Source organism: Pseudophryne corroboree, chromosome 10, assembly GCF_028390025.1.
Source record: "Pseudophryne corroboree isolate aPseCor3 chromosome 10, aPseCor3.hap2, whole genome shotgun sequence".
Classification (NCBI taxonomy): Eukaryota; Metazoa; Chordata; class Amphibia; order Anura; family Myobatrachidae; genus Pseudophryne; species Pseudophryne corroboree.
In genome coordinates this window covers 52,345,658-52,362,909 of record NC_086453.1, presented here as the reverse complement: position 1 = coordinate 52,362,909, position 17,252 = coordinate 52,345,658, and the positions used below count along the sequence as shown (strand labels likewise).

Genomic DNA, 17,252 nt, shown 5'->3' with positions numbered 1-17,252 from the left:
TACTGATGCCTCCATTATATCAAGAATATATACTGTAATAGTGCCACTGGTATAGAAATATATAGTAGTGTCCACATCACAATATAAACATATAGTAATACCCCTGATAAAGCTAGATATTTATCTTATATAAAACCCTTTGTGAGGTCTAAGAACACTGTACGCTATTCACGTATGGAGTACCGTAAGGGTACGCTCGTTGCGTAGCAATCGCTTAGCCGTAGTCAAGACGCTCAAGCGTCACGTTCGCTCACGGCCAAGAGATCACAGGCAGGCACGCTATTGGCTGCCGTCTAACGTAATGATTCGCTATAGCGTAGCGGACGCTCGGGACCACGAGGAGATCACCAGCGGCGCTGACGCTCACAATGTTAAACCTTTATATCTAAACCATAAACAGTATATTATGCAGTAAAACCTTAGTGTAGAAATAGGGTGTAGATGCAACCTAGTGTAACCTTATTAACTCAAATGCTGTTCGAGCGTCACCGACGCTCTGAGAATACTAAACACTATAAGAAATACACAGATACCTGGGCTTAGGGTCCAACGCCTAATAAATATATATTATGAATGATATACTTGCAAAAGAATTAACACAATACAAGTCATACACTACAATATAACATAGACTACCTAACCAGATAACTACACAGGAAATACAATACAATACAATTACGTTTTAAGGGAAAATAAGAGAGAAAGAGGAGAAGAAAAAGAGAGAGAGAAATGGCCCACAATAACAGTAAGAACAATATGGTTGCGGAGAAACACTTACGCACAAGGGGAAACGATCGCATGCGCCTCTGGACATCCAGCTCCCGATTTTCAGCAATGATAACCGTTGAAGAGTGAGAGCTGGATGTGATCGGCTTGTCTATTTATGCCCCACACACAATACAATTCAATGGTCCCTACAATCTCATTGTTCATTGGACACAGGAATTCCTCCTCGCATTATAACAAAAGGTCATAGGTTGATTCATACAGGTGGGCCGTGACTATTTTCAACAGCTCAGGTGGGAGGGAAACTGGGTTTCCCGCCGCATGGATAAGTAAGTGCAAATACAGTAAATGTTCATAAACTTCTTATGTCCATAACTATTCGCACGAGCGATTAATCCGCTTCAAACCAACACCGGAATATTGCTAATTAAATACTCTTCCGATGGGTACTAAACACCACTGTATTACTCCTGTCTGTCCCTTCGTATCAAACAAAGAGGGATTTCTCTGTTCATGAACATTCTACATTAACCAAACTTTCAGAATCTATCAAAGGGACCATGATCTACAAAATACATTATATAGTGAAAATATGTAACGATTGAGTCGCACGCTACGATCACATAAACTCTACCGTAAATACGCATACCGTGCACCTGCAGGTGCCCGCGACTGTGAGTATGCGCACGTACGGGAGAGCGTACGCATGCGCAGCACGGACCTGTGTGAGGTGCAAATATGGTAGTGTGCATAGAGATATTTTTCTGACTTTGACACCCCCATAATAATAGAAATATATAGTAGTGTGCACATTACAATAGAAATATATAATAATACCCCCATAATAATAGAAATATATAGTAGTGTCCACATTACAATAGAAATATATAATAATACCCCCATAATGATAGAAATATATAGCAGTGTCCACATTATATTAGAAATTAATTACCCCACGCATTGCCCAGCAGCCCAGCCTGTGAAGAAGAAAAGGCGCTCAATGCTGATGCATCACACGAGCTGAGTGAAGGTAAACAGCCACACTGTTGCACCCAGCAAGGGACGCCGTGGACAGTGCACCCAGTATCCTCTCTTCGCGTCATGACATCACCATCGCGCTCCCAGCAACACTGACAAAAGTGGGAGGCGCCGTAATGCTGCCAAACACAACGGTCTTGTTCATGGCCGGATTAAGGGAGGGGCGACAGGGGCGGCCGTCCCAGGGCCCCCACACATAAGGGGCCCACACATAGGGATGTGCTGCCTTGCTGGGATGTACTGTGCTGCAATCCACCACTGCAACTTTCAAACTATATTACAGGCGCCAGTGCACATAGTAAGGAGGACCCCCGCCCACACAGTGAGGGACAAGCTACAGGTCCTGGCTGGGACATGTGGGGATGTCCGATGCCGGCCGCCGCTGTGCCTGTCAAACTATATGACAGGCAGCGGTGCCGGTGACCCGTGCAGTGCAGCTCTGTTCTTCAGTCCCCCTCTCCTTCTCCACACTGAACCTGTCAACATTGTCAAGGCTTGAATACAGTAGTCTGATAATGTGGCTCCCATGGGCTGCCGTTATGCCACCCTGTGACCCTGGTATCAGACGCGCTTTGTAAGTAGATTTCCAATAGTCACAGGCGGATCCAGAGAGAGGGGAGGGGGGCACGGGCCCTTCTGTCTTTTCTGGCATTTTGAAGGGCAAGAGCTGGGGGGCAGACGTAGCCTGGTCGTAGGAGTGGCAGACAGTCACCGGGCACTAGGACCCAGCGGTTTGCTGGAGCCTAAAATCAGCATATCCACATGTGCTGCACTGTCTGCTTTTAACAGCAGGAAACCCCAGCCAGCACCACACACACAGGAGAGGACCACGCGCAGCCAAGAAAAACAGCAGTGGCGGCCAGCCAGGTGAGTGGCTAATAGGGTGAGGGGGAAAAAAGAATTTGCTCACCGATAATTCTATTTCTCATAGTCCGTAGTGGATGCTGGGTACTCCGTAAGGACCATGGGGTATAGACGGGCTCCGCAGGAGACTGGGCACTCTTAAAAGAAAGATTAGGTACTATATCTGGTGTGCACTGGCTCCTCCCTCTATGCCCCTCCTCCAGACCTCAGTTGGTATCTGTGCCCGGCCAGAGCTGGATGCACACTAGGGGCTCTCCTGAGCTTCCTAGAAAAAAATTCCAGCGGGGTCTATTTCTGCACTTCCTACAGTCAGGAGTGACTATGGGCCTAAAATTGGGATCCATAAAAGTCCAGATTTCGGCCCTGTCTATTTTCTTTCAAATAGCGCTGTGGCAGGGTGGACAGGTACCTTATCAGCAGAGATTGAGACCCTAGTATGCATATATATATATTAAGATGCTGTCTTAATTGATAGATATATAATTATAAAGCATGCCCAAAGGGACATGAGTATACTGGGTCCTAGAGTCAAAGCTATGTCGATTTCTGCTTGACGTGTCCTGTAGAATATACATTGGATAGATGATGCCGACTTAAGAGGCATATGGATGGCTGAGGATTGTGTGGAGAAAGGTTCTCGGGCCTGGTCTCCACAGCTATAGTGGGTAATTCTGCTAGTTTACCCTATATTCCTGCACAGCCTAGGAAAGCACGACATTATTAAATGCAGCTTTCGAATAAAGAAACAAGAAAGTCTGAGGTGCATCCTTTCTTGTCAGAGCCGGGGGCAGAGGAAAAGAAGCTGTACAACACAGCTAGTCCCCAGGAACAGAAGTCCTCCCCGGCCTCTACAAAAATCCACCGCATGTCGCTGGGGCTCCACAGGCGGAGCTAGGCCCAGTGGGGACACGCCTTCGTAAGTTCAGCCACAAGGGGGTTCACTCCCTGTTAGATCCCTGGGCAATAGAAATTGTGTCGCAGGAATACAGGCTGGACTGTGAGAAGATGTCTCCTCACCGATGGCCCGGCGGGCTTCCCCCCAAGAGAGGGAGCCAGTGTTAACTGCAATTCACAAATTGTATCTTCAACAGGTGGTGGTCAAGGGTCCCCTCCTTATACAAGAGGGTGTTATTATTCGACCATGTTGTAATCCCGAAACCAGACGGTTTGACCCTCTGCTGCCCTATGTGTATACCCCTCTGACACCCTGTGTATGTCCCTGTCCTCCTGTCACCCGATGTATATGTCCCTCTGTCACTTCACCCACCATAGGTTACTGTTCCCAATAGATGATAACGTAGCCTAGCACCTGATGAGAAAGGTCCTTTCGGCAAAGCATCTACCATATCACTAACCTCTGCCTTCCCCTCTCATGGTACCCCATCATTTTCTTCTGGAACCACCACTGCTGTATCTGGGTGGCATAATGTGTAAGCGGCATTACAGTTGGGATTATGTGTATAAGTAGCACTACTACTGTGAACATTATGTATAAGGGGCGCTACTACTGTGGGCATTATGTGAATATGGGACACTACTACTGTGGGCATTGTGTATAAGGGGTATTATTGTGTGTCATAATGTGTATAAGAGGCACTACTGTGTGGTGTATTGTGACTAAGGAGCACTACGGTGTTGCGTAACGTTTATAAGGGGCACTACTATGTGGTGTAAAATGAATCAGGGGCACTATGAGCGGAGTAATGTGGATAAGATTGTGCTACTGTGTGGCGTAATTTGAAACAAGGGTACTATTGTGTGGCCACTCCCCTTCCTTGTGAGACTACACCCTTTATTTGCGGCGCATGGCGTCCCTTCATAAAGTATGGCAGGGAAGGCACAAATTAATAGTTTGCAGGGGGGTGCCAAACACCCTAGCACCGGCCCTGCCCACACAGACTTCTTTTTCAGTCTGCGCACTATACCTCAGCGGCCGCCGAGGTCCTGCATGTACAGTCTCGTGGTATAGTGAACTGAGCGTGAGCAGCACCGGCGTGCTGTCCCTGGCCAAGCTGCTGCTCCGTGACGTGGTTGGGTATGGGATTCCAGCCGCCAGAATGCCGGCAGAGGGGCGAGCGTAATGAAGCCCCTTGCGGGCTTGCTGCGCTCACCATGCTGCAGGCTCGGTGGTTCGCTGTGCTCATCACAGGTTCTATTCCCCATTCCCGTTTTTTGGGGACTGTTCTGCTGTCCCACCCGCGGGCCGCAGTGTCCAGTGGTGGTGGTGGGAGGGGGGGGGAGCTGTTGGGAGGCTCATTCACTCGCTGCCCTGCTTAGCAGAGCAGCGGTGAATAGACGCTGTGCGCATGCGAACAGCGTCCATTCACTGGAGTCAGAGGGAGATGGGGCATGCCAGCAGCTCAAAGTTTGCTGGGCATGCCCCCTCAGTGATGAAAACAGGGGCGTGGCTCACGATCGAGGGTCCTCACATGAAGCCACCCCCCTTTTCTTCGGACACTCCCCTTTTTCTGGAGCGCTCGCGGCTTCACCGCGTGTGTGTCCCTCTTTCTACGAATAAAAAGTTGGGAAGTATGGGTTGGTACTTTATCACCCTGCAATTTATCATTCTCCAAGGCTTGATAATTCTAGGCCTATGAGAGAAACACAGGGTAGCGGGTTCCTAGAGACCAGGACTAAGTCTATCCTGGAAAATGAATGATGGGAATGAGAAAAACAATTGTATTGTTTTGGTGCACACCTGGATTTTTCTCATGCCAGGGGTCGACCAGCCCAGGTCTGCCACAAACGCCATCAATCCTTTAGCAGAATGAGTGAGCGATACAGAGAAGAGAAGAGAGATACAGAAGATTGAGTGAGAGATGCAGAGAAGACAACTTATTGGGCTATCACAAGATAGGGCTATAAATTCAGCAGCACGCTTCAGAACCTCATAAGAAAAAGGAGGAGGAATGTACACAGCTAAAAGGGAAATACGGAGTGAATGAATGGTACAATCTTAAAAAAAAAGTGACCCCCTGGGTCTATTTTTACAGCGTTACAGAAGAATGGGACCAATTTATTTATGAGGATAGACACTCCCCTAGAAGAGGAGGTATGCGACATCCAATCCATGGTCTCTTATGTGACCAAAGCTTCCCACCAGTTTCTTTCTGTAAGACAGGTATATCTACTAACATATGCGATTAACATCGCAATGCGGTATCAGAGGCCCCCGATGTTGTCACCTCCCAGACCCGGGGGGTGACGTGTGCAGGGAGGTGGGGGGGCCGCACTAGCACCGTGGAGCCTCACCAGAAGGCTTACTAGACGGAGGTATGCTGGGGGGAGGGTTGTCGTGAGTGGTTCAGGGCAGCGGCAGGATGTGGTTAGAAGCCCATAGGCTTCTATAGGGTATCGCCATAAAAAGATGGTAAAGAACAAGGGTTCTTTACCAGTATTTTGAAAATATGTCATACGAATAACCAGCCCGCAAAATGACAGCATGACAGTAATGTCAGCGCCGGCAGCAGTGCGCACCCCAACTTGAATTGCTTGTCAAGCGCCATCTAGTAGCCGCTGGTGAGCAAAACACTTGAATGCCCCCCCATAGAGGTGAAAAGCAGTGCTAGCCTTTTATTATATAGGATATATTAATAGAGTACACAAACTTTGTGTAGTACGGTATACTAAGTTAAACTGTGAAGAGTGGCAATGGGTATACATTCAGGATCCCAGCAGCCGTAATACCTACACCGGAATCCCAACAGCTGTCAGAACACTTACAACGGTATGGAATCCCGACAGCCAGGATCTCAGAAGGTAAGTATTAATGGCCGGGTTAGGTTTAGGCTGTGGGAGGGCTGGTTAGGTTTAGGCACACTCCGAGGGGAGGGGTGGGGGTAGGGTTAGGCTATGGGGTGGGGAAGGTTAGGGTTAGGCTGCAGAGAGGGGGGGGTTAGGGTTAGGCTGCAGAGAGGGGGGGGGGGTGTTAGGCATCACTGGTTGGGTTAGGCACTTAGGGGGAAGTATGTATTTCGGAATATTCCGTATTTCGGAATATTTGGATATGGGATACTCAACCTGTATATGTTATGCATAGCATAGTTTTGATAGTATGATGCAATTTGTAGTTTTAATTGTGAATACCCGTTAAATAATACAGATATATTATCTCCTATATAATTACACAGATCTGTCACTCTGTGACTGTGTGGATAATGCTGGGCGTGGCTAGGAGCTCTCATTGGGTTAGAAGCAGGTCTATCACACCCAGTCCGCAGCTGATTGGGCGAGAAATGCCCTCTCACACAAGTTACATCCAATGGGAGGTTCTGCCCTTTGGCTGCTGTGTGTACCCAGAGCAGGATTAACAATGGGACTGATGGAGTTGCAGCTCCAGACCCACACCCCAAAATAGGCCCCACTGCACCTGCAGCAACATACCCTCCAACAATGTACACATAAAAATCACTACAAATTCGAAAAGGGGGTGTGGCCACGGGTAAAGGGACGTGGCCATGCCCCTTTTCCTATACTTTCAAGTTTGGAGAGCCAAAAATCGGTACAGACCATAAAAAAAGGTACTGTACCTGCCAAAAAGGTCCAGCTAGAGGGTATGAAGCAAGTCTCTGTGCTGTAGATAGGGAAAAAAAATCCTTTTACTGCAGGGTCCTATGTCCTGCTGCCAGTCCGCCTGCCCCCTCCGGCATCAACAATCCCCACTCCTCATTCGTGGCGCAGGTGGAACAAAAGCTGCTGCTGTAAGGGTGGCGGTACCGTGTAGTGTCTGCTGCCGTGCAGGAGTACCGCGCTCCTTACCTCAAGTTGTCTTCCTCTGTTCCCGACCGCAGGTTCACTTCGTCTGGTGAAATCCTTTCTTTAGACCTCAAGACGGCGACTCAGCCTGGAGGGCCGATGGCTAGGGGGAAAAGAAACACTATCACCGTGTGTCCACTCCTTCCACGACGGGGAAGAGAGCACACCGGGGTGGCCACAATGTTCACCGGTTAGGTGAATGTCATCACTGGCCCGCGGGCCTCAGCCACCCAAACGTCACTTGCGCACCTAGGTGAAAGCGAGCCCGCTAGGTCTAGTGGGGTCTCGCAAACCGGCGCTCAAAGCGGACTAAGACACACACAGAGTATACTCACACTGGTACTCTTGTCAGCTTGCCTGCCGTGAGTCGCTGTTCCTGGAAAGAGAATGACAGCAGCCTCCCTACAAACTAACAAATGGCAAACAACGGAACTGAGCCTATTTACTAAACAGTACAACCTGGTTAGCTACTTCACCTAACTCCAGCAAACAGTACAAGCACATACAGGATAACAAAAATGACAATAGAACAAAATGTGAGTTACCTCTCTAGTCCGGTTTGGTGGAAGTTTCAGCTGCTTCGCGCCAGTGGATAATTGCCTGAGCAACCTAATTCTCTACGGGGGCCACCGCCCACACCAGAGTCACAGGATAGACCGCGTGAGTCCGGACAGTCTCTCCACAGTCTTTCTGAACACTAAAGTGGTGTACAGAATATGAGGGCCAGCCGGCCCTCCACACCCGACCTACAACTGACCCTGAGCGAGCTACCGTACAGCCCACACACTGGGGGTAACCAGATAAAGAGGGGGAATCTGTATTGTGAACTTCTCCCACGATGTGCCAACCCTGGAATAGAGCTCCCTACAGCAGAGGTCACAATCCAAATCCTAGCTTTCCCGCGGCCTACTGCCGATATTGCCCCTCAGGCCTAATGCCCGCCTATCTAGGGCCACAGGCCTAGTGCCTGCCTACCAAGTGAGGTGTAGTCTTGGCCTAATGCCAGGATTACTTATAAGTGTGGGACCCCTCTCCTCCTAACTACTGCTCGGGCCTATTGCCCGTCCGTGGCCACACGCCTAATGCCTGACACCCTGGTGGTCTAGGGGGATAAGCAGTTGGCCCAAGGCCACCTACCCGGACCGTAGGGAAAGGCTGCAGTGGGGAGCTTCGTTAGCTCTTTTGCTGCCCACACAATGCAGCACTCTCCGCCGGACCTCTGCGCTGGATCCCGGGCTCCGCCTCCTCATCTTCCTCGGCTGCCGCTTCCTCTTCTTCCCGCCGCTGGCTCTTCCTCCGCCGCCAGGTCTTCTTCTGCCGCCGTCTTCTCCTCTTCTGGAGCTCTTCACCACTCCGTCTCTGGCGCCCGACTGAGCTCTCCCGCTCCACAGCGTCTGTTATATGATGCTGGGAGGGGGCGGAGCTACGACGCGATGAGCCCTGATTGGCTTGTCGCGGCCTGTTCCTATTGGCTGATCGGGCACGAGTCCCGATTGGCTCCCGCCCCGGCGCCAAATTCAAATGGCCGCGACGTGATTGGAGGGGCTTGAATCCCAGCAGATGCAAGCCCCTCCGTCCCGGAAGCTTGCCGCGCCGCCACATCCCGCCGCCTGCCCATGGAAGACGAAGGTAAGAGACCTCCTTCGTTCCCCCAGCCTGGTGCCCGCTCACACTGCGGCCACCGGCATAGATGTGTATGAAAGCGGCGGAGCGGAAGGCTTTCATAGCCCTCCCTGCGCCGCATACTCTCTGAGCCCCAGAGCCTCCTCTGCGCGTGATGTCACAGAAGTGCCTCCCCGCCACAGCCACGCCCATATCCCCAGAGGCCCTATCTCCGCAACACAGCACCTGACCTGCTGGCCTGGAAGTCCAGGAATGGCTAATGTAATGGATAGAGTTGGTGATATCGCAGAGGGTAATGTCTGTACGCTGAATTGGTGTTAAAGGTGACAGTGCTGTGCAGTGCAGTGGGTGTGCAAAGCACTCTCACCTTTTACATTGAGCGAATCAGTCAGTTCTGCCAGCCAGTCACTATTGTTAGCGCCGGTGTCCCAATGCGCCGCATTACAGGGAAGTAGACGCACTATATAAACTACAGCTCCCAGCAGCACTTAGCACAGAGCATTCTGGCGCTAAGGGCTGCTGGGAGCTGTAGTTTATTGAGTGCATCTTCTTCCCTGTAATGTGGCGCGTTGGGACACCGTCGCTAACAAAAGGGACTGGCTGTTTTGGCTGCTGTGCGAGTGTCCAAAGGGAGGACAGCAGCTTAGCTGCTTCCAGGAGGAGTAGCAGGAGAAGCATTACCCGCCCCTCACCCACTCGCAGTACCTTCCAGCCCCATCCGTGGCACCCCCACACACCCTCTCCACCACCCATGGTGGCTCCGGACTCCCTCCCCCACCCAAAGCACTCCCGCCCCTCCCCCACCCCCACCCGCGGCACCACCGCACCCTCCCCAACCAGTGGCACCCCCGCAACCACTCCTCCTCCACCCGCGGTGGCTCCGGACCCCCTCCCCCACCCACTGCACCCACGCACCTGCCTTACCCCCACATGGGGTACCCCCACAACCGCCCCTCCCCCATCCACAGCACCCCCGGACCCCGTCCCCCATCCGCGTCTCCCCCTGCACCCGCCACTACCACAACAACACCACCTACTAGGTGATTCATCAGGCCCTGCGTGCGCTGTTCACACCATTGCAAGGGGCTACAACCCCTTAACCAGTGCACCCACTTTGTCCGTTCAATATTTAACCACTCACACAATTATAATTGGAGGTAATACTCCATATAATGAAAATATTACACGCCACAAGGGCATGCAAAGGTTAAGGGGGCGTAGCCCCTTACGACGGTGTGAAGAGCACCCGTAGGGCGCAATGAATCACCTACTTCCTAGTCCTACATAATAATAGGTGTTATATGACATTGACTTGCTCACTTTGTTTTTTGTTATTTTCCATTCCTTCTAGAACCCCAATGCAAGGTGATTCCTGGAAATCTGAAGCAGGTGGACGCTGGTAGTGGACAAGTGTGGGGTGTGAATAATGGTGGCAGCATTTACCGCTATGTGAGTAATAACTGGCAGAATATTCCAGGAAGTCTCATCCATGTGTCGGTGGGCCCAGCTGGTGTTTGGGGGAACAACCAAAATTACAATATCTACACGTACGTAAATAACAATTGGATGCTTGTGTCAGGTAAGAACACCAGAAATGATGACCGATTCCTACAGATTCATAAAACCTTAATGCTCAATATCATACATTTCAATGTGTCTAGTACAGGCCTGTCCAAACTGCGGCCCTCCAGCTGTTGAGAAACTACACATCCCAGCATGCCCTGACACAGCTTTTGCATTCTCTGACCCCAAAACTGTGTCAAGGCATGCTGGTATATGTAGTTTCACAACAGCTGGAGGGCCGCAGTTTGGACATGCCTGGTCTAGTATGTTGACATACTATTTGTAAATGTCAATTTCTGAAGTGAGAATTTTTGCTCTTTTGTAGCACCAACCAAGTTCAGGAATGGGGACTCTTTATTGGAAATCAGGAAGTCATGTTGTCACTGCTTCCCGGGGGCTGTATTCTAGGGCTCAGTTAAGGCCCCAGATATAACAGTGCAATTTAAATTGGTCCACTTCACGGCCTTTATGCTTCTGCCAGTTGGTTAGTAGTTTTCAGATCCATCCCTTCCAGCTTCTCTGACGGAGGGGTCTATTCACAAAGCAGTGAAAAGTGTGGAGAAGTGAGTCAGTGGAGAAGTTGCCCATGGCAACCAATCAGCATTGAAGTAACATTTATAATTTGCATACTATACAATTGTACGAAGCAGCTGATTGGTAGCCATGGGCAACTTCTCCACAGCCTGCAGGCTCACTGCTTTATGAATAGACACCTCAATACAGTTTGTGTCCCTCTGCTCCACCCAGCAGTACCCATGCTCCATGATCTATAGGTTACTGCTATAAAACTTTAGGACTCCCCGTACCCAGGTTCACAGGAGCTTGGGAGAGGGAACACCACAAGACCCTAGACCCTTCACAGCCAAGGCTGTCATCCTCATCAAATAGTGGTCCCCCTGTCCTCCATCCACTGAAGCCTGGTTTGTTTAGGCTAGACATACTATGTGCAGAGCTGTAGAGAGTGGGGTGGGTTTGGGTACCTTTGGGGGTATGGCCTAATGCAAATGACAAAACAAACCGGAACAAAAAAATATTTTCAGTGCCGAGCACTCCACAGGGGGGCACTATGTACCCCTCAGACAGGGGCAGATTCAGGAGGGGGGCAATCAGTCCCCCCTGCACAGCCAGAGGTGTCTGATACTGCTGCTAATCACAGATAATGGGGGGGGGGGGGGGGGCAGGCCCGGGTAATTAGTAAACCACTCCCCGATTATATATCCATAGAGTAAATCGCTGTAGATGTGTCCATGGGGGTCATTCCGAGTTGTTCGCTCGTTATTTTTTTTCGCTACAGAGCGATTAGTCGCAAACTGCACATGCGCAATGTACGCAGCGCGCCTGCACCAAGTAAATTAGCACAAAAGTTTGGTATTTTACTCATGGCGTAACTAAGTTTTTTCATCGTTCTTCTGATCGTAGTGTGATTGACAGGAAGTGGGTGTTTCTGGGCGGACACTGGCCATTTTCTGGGAGTGTGCGGAAAAACGCAGGCGTTTCAGGGAAAAACGCGGGAGTGTCTGGAGAAACGGGGGAGTGGCTGGGCGAACGCTGGGTGTGTGTGTGACGTCAAACCAGGAACGAAACTGACTGAACTGATCGCTATTTGTGAGTAGGTCTGGAGCTACTCAGAAACTGCTAAGAAATTTCTATTCGCAATTCTGCTAATCTTTCGTTCGCAATTCTGCTAAGCTAAGATACACTCCCAGAGGGCGGCGGCTTAGCGTGTGCAATGCTGCTAAAATCTGCTAGCGAGCGAACAACTCGGAATCACACCCCATATACAGTACATCATTGCTACAGTCATGCCAAACAGCCACTCTTGGCACGCCAGGTCCTGTGAGACTCAGCTAGCGATGAGCGTCTTTTGTCAAAAATATGTCTTCATCATTAGGACACATTAGGAGACTGTGCTGATTAATTTGATATGTGACACTGTCTCCTGGTGCATCCTAGTTGCATCGTGTTTCGACTAAGATACATTTTTGCCCCCCCCTTCCCCTCCCCCCCAAAAAAGGCTCTGGACGTTAGCAGAGTTGGATAAGACTTTACGGCTCCCTCACACCAGGCATATCCCGCTGCGTAGCGTATTGAGGCTAGATGTATGAGGACACATCTGTACATGGTTTAGCTGGCTGGAGTTTAAAGAATCTAAATTACTCAAACTCCACTAAGTGGGATATTCAATTAGTGCTGAGTTTTTCGACAGTCAGAAACCGGCACTAATTCCACTGTTTGGTATTCAATAGCGGGCGTTTTCAAAGTTTTTGCTCCGTTTTCACCATACCTTTTTCAGTTTTTCTTTGGGTCGAATCGGCATGGGCGAAAATGGACCAAAAACTGTCAAACGCCCGTGAATTCAACTTGGATCAGTGGCGAATTCGCCGATCCATGTGGTTTTCACCCAGGCAGATTTTTCGACAAATCAAAAAATTGAAATGGGCATTGAATAGGTTGAATGTGAATTCGACCTACAAACTGGCGGAAAGTGCAGTTTTTTCTCCATTCCTGAATCTTTACTAAACCACTACTCTGCTTACCCCTTAATTAAGGGCCTTCAGGGTTACTTGAGGCACATGCAAGGTGCCCTACCCAGGGCCGGCTCGAGCGTTTTCAGCGCCCCGGGCGGGCAATAGGGGCGTGGCTTCATACATGGGGCATGGTCAGTTACGCCCCCTGTACAGTAGTAGCGCAGCTGAAATGATGTGCGGTGCGCGATGACGTCATCGCGCACTGCACAGTAAAGGTCTTCTCCACGAAGGGAAACTAGACGCGTAGCGTCTAGTTCCCTTCACGGCGGGGGGCAGCGGCAGCGGGCAGCGGGGGACACACGGTGCAGCAGCGTATCTTGCCATGGTGCGGCGCCCTCCGGATGGCGGCGCCCCGTACAAAAGTCCTGCTTGCCCGTGGCAAGATCCGCTACTGGCCCTATCCCACAATTCCACCACTTGCTATTCATTCCTCTGACTCTATTTTACTATTTTTATGTATTATCATTTGTTCTTGTATTTATTCCTCATTAAGTAACAGAAATGGCTGCCACGCAATTCCAAATAACAGCAAATTGCCTGGGTACCCTCAGCAAACAATAGACAATATAAATGTAGATGAACCATGGCACTCACAGGATTTATAAATCCAAGAATAAACAGGATGTAGTTATGTGACCGGAGGTCAGGAGACCGCTGGTCACATGACCTCCCCCTACATCCCGTTCTCTCACAATCCCGACGGTCGGCATGCCGACCAACAGGGACTATTCCCACTTGTGGGTGTCCACGACACCCATAGAGTGGGAATAGAACCCGTGGCAAACACAGGTCGCCACAGAGCACGTAAGGGGCTTGTTAAGCTCGCCCTACCAGCTGGCATTCTGCTGCCGGTATGCCGGCGTCGGTATACTGACACGCAATACACACACGAATAAACAGGTGATGAATATCTATGAAGCTGTCAACATTTCGGTTCTATTTAGCAAAATTTTCATCAGGACACAATGAATTCTGGGCATTCTCTCCACAATGCCCTGATCATCACACACACGTTTAATGTAAAGGCTCAAATACTTTAGGTCAATACTAAATCAACATCTACAGCCCTGTAATTTGATGAGTTTAGACTAGTAGTTATAGGTCCAACACAGGGCAGGAGAAGCTGCCATTAATGTAGTTACGTACAGTAGGATCATAGTTGCCTACCCTCCCTCATTCTGCAGGAGACTCCCTGAAATAGCAGCAATCTCCCTCACTCCCTGAATGGACCAGCAATCTCCCTGATTACACCTTACCCCCATTATGCAGCTGTTACATTCTTGGGGGAAAAAGAGAAATCAGTGATAAATGCATTCAAATGGGCTCATCAGCGCCATTTCCCTGCATTGGTTATTAGAGATGAGCGCCGGAAATTTTTCGGGTTTTGTGTTTTGGTTTTGGGTTCGGTTCCGCGGCCGTGTTTTGGGTTCGACCGCGTTTTGGCAAAACCTCACCGAATTTTTTTTGTCGGATTCGGGTGTGTTTTGGATTCGGGTGTTTTTTTCAAAAAACCCTAAAAAACAGCTTAAATCATAGAATTTGGGGGTCATTTTGATCCCAAAGTATTATTAACCTCAAAAACCATAATTTCCACTCATTTTCAGTCTATTCTGAATACCTCACACCTCACAATATTATTTTTAGTCCTAAAATTTGCACCGAGGTCGCTGTGTGAGTAAGAAAAGCGACCCTAGTGGCCGACACAAACACCGGGCCCATCTAGGAGTGGCACTGCAGTGTCACGCAGGATGTCCCTTCCAAAAAACCCTCCCCAAACAGCACATGACGCAAAGAAAAAAAGAGGCGCAATGAGGTAGCTGACTGTGTGAGTAAGATAAGCGACCCTAGTGGCCGACACAAACACCGGGCCCATCTAGGAGTGGCACTGCAGTGTCACGCAGGATGTCCCTTCCAAAAAACCCTCCCCAAACAGTACATGACGCAAAGAAAAAGAGAGGCGCAATGAGGTAGCTGTGTGAGTAAGATAAGCGACCCTAGTGGCCGACACAAACACCGGGCCCATCTAGGAGTGGCACTGCAGTGTCACGCAGGATGTCCCTTCCAAAAAACCCTCCCCAAACAGCACATGACGCAAAGAAAAAAAGAGGCGCAATGAGGTAGCTGTGTGAGTAAGATAAGCGACCCTAGTGGCCGACACAAACACCGGGCCCATCTAGGAGTGGCACTGCAGTGTCACGCAGGATGTCCCTTCCAAAAAACCCTCCCCAAACAGCACATGACGCAAAGAAAAAAAGAGGCGCAATGAGGTAGCTGACTGTGTGAGTAAGATAAGCGACCCTAGTGGCCGACACAAACACCGGGCCCATCTAGGAGTGGCACTGCAGTGTCACGCAGGATGTCCCTTCCAAAAAACCCTCCCCAAACAGCACATGACGCAAAGAAAAAAAGAGGCGCAATGAGGTAGCTGACTGTGTGAGTAAGATAAGCGACCCTAGTGGCCGACACAAACACCGGGCCCATCTAGGAGTGGCACTGCAGTGTCACGCAGGATGTCCCTTCCAAAAAACCCTCCCCAAACAGCACATGACGCAAAGAAAAAAAGAGGCGCAATGAGGTAGCTGACTGTGTGAGTAAGATAAGCGACCCTAGTGGCCGACACAAACACCGGGCCCATCTAGGAGTGGCACTGCAGTGTCACGCAGGATGTCCCTTCCAAAAAACCCTCCCCAAACAGCACATGACGCAAAGAAAAAAAGAGGCGCAATGAGGTAGCTGACTGTGTGAGTAAGATAAGCGACCCTAGTGGCCGACACAAACACCGGGCCCATCTAGGAGTGGCACTGCAGTGTCACGCAGGATGTCCCTTCCAAAAAACCCTCCCCAAACAGCACATGACGCAAAGAAAAAAAGAGGCGCAATGAGGTAGCTGACTGTGTGAGTAAGATAAGCGACCCTAGTGGCCGACACAAACACCGGGCCCATCTAGGAGTGGCACTGCAGTGTCACGCAGGATGTCCCTTCCAAAAACCCCTCCCCAAACAGCACATGACGCAAAGAAAAAAAGAGGCGCAATGAGGTAGCTGACTGTGTGAGTAAGATAAGCGACCCTAGTGGCCGACACAAACACCGGGCCCATCTAGGAGTGGCACTGCAGTGTCACGCAGGATGTCCCTTCCAAAAAACCCTCCCCAAACAGCACATGACGCAAAGAAAAATAAAAGAAAAAAGAGGTGCAAGATGGAATTGTCCTTGGGCCCTCCCACCCACCCTTATGTTGTATAAACAAAACAGGACATGCACACTTTAACCAACCCATCATTTCAGTGACAGGGTCTGCCACACGACTGTGACTGATATGACGGGTTGGTTTGGACCCCCCCCAAAAAAGAAGCAATTAATCTCTCCTTGCACAAACTGGCTCTACAGAGGCAAGATGTCCACCTCATCATCATCCTCCGATATATCACCGTGTACATCCCCCTCCTCACAGATTATCAATTCGTCCCCACTGGAATCCACCATCTCAGCTCCCTGTGTACTTTGTGGAGGCAATTGCTGCTGGTCAGTGTCTCCGCGGAGGAATTGATTATAATTCATTTTAATGAACATCATCTTCTCCACATTTTCTGGATGTAACCTCGTACGCCGATTGCTGACAAGGTGAGCGGCGGCACTAAACACTCTTTCGGAGTACACACTTGTGGGAGGGCAACTTAGGTAGAATAAAGCCAGTTTGTGCAAGGGCCTCCAAATTGCCTCTTTTTCCTGCCAGTATAAGTACGGACTGTGTGACGTGCCTACTTGGATGCGGTCACTCATATAATCCTCCACCATTCTTTCAATGGGGAGAGAATCATATGCAGTGACAGTAGACGACATGTCCGTAATCGTTGTCAGGTACTTCAGTCCGGACCAGATGTCAGCATCAGCAGTCGCTCCAGACTGCCCTGCATCACCGCCAGCGGGTGGGCTCGGAATTCTGAGCCTTTTCCTCGCACCCCCAGTTGCGGGAGAATGTGAAGGAGGAGATGTTGACAGGTCGCGTTCCGCTTGACTTGACAATTTTCTCACCAGCAGGTCTTTCAACCCCAGCAGACTTGTGTCTGCCGGAAAGAGAGATCCAAGGTAGGTTTTAAATCTAGGATCGAGCACGGTGGCCAAAATGTAGTGCTCTGATTTCAACAGATTGACCAC

At 49.9% G+C, this 17,252-nt stretch overlaps 1 protein-coding gene across 1 annotated transcript in view; it reads left to right on the top strand.

Annotated features, from left to right (window-relative positions):
• Window positions 1-17,252, top strand: part of LOC134967003 (fish-egg lectin-like) — a 31,172-nt gene that overhangs the window by 4,368 nt on the left and 9,552 nt on the right. The window contains exon 2 of the mRNA XM_063944004.1: window positions 10,358-10,585. Coding sequence (XP_063800074.1) covers window positions 10,358-10,585 — 228 coding nt within the window. The remainder of the gene's footprint in view (window positions 1-10,357; window positions 10,586-17,252) is intronic.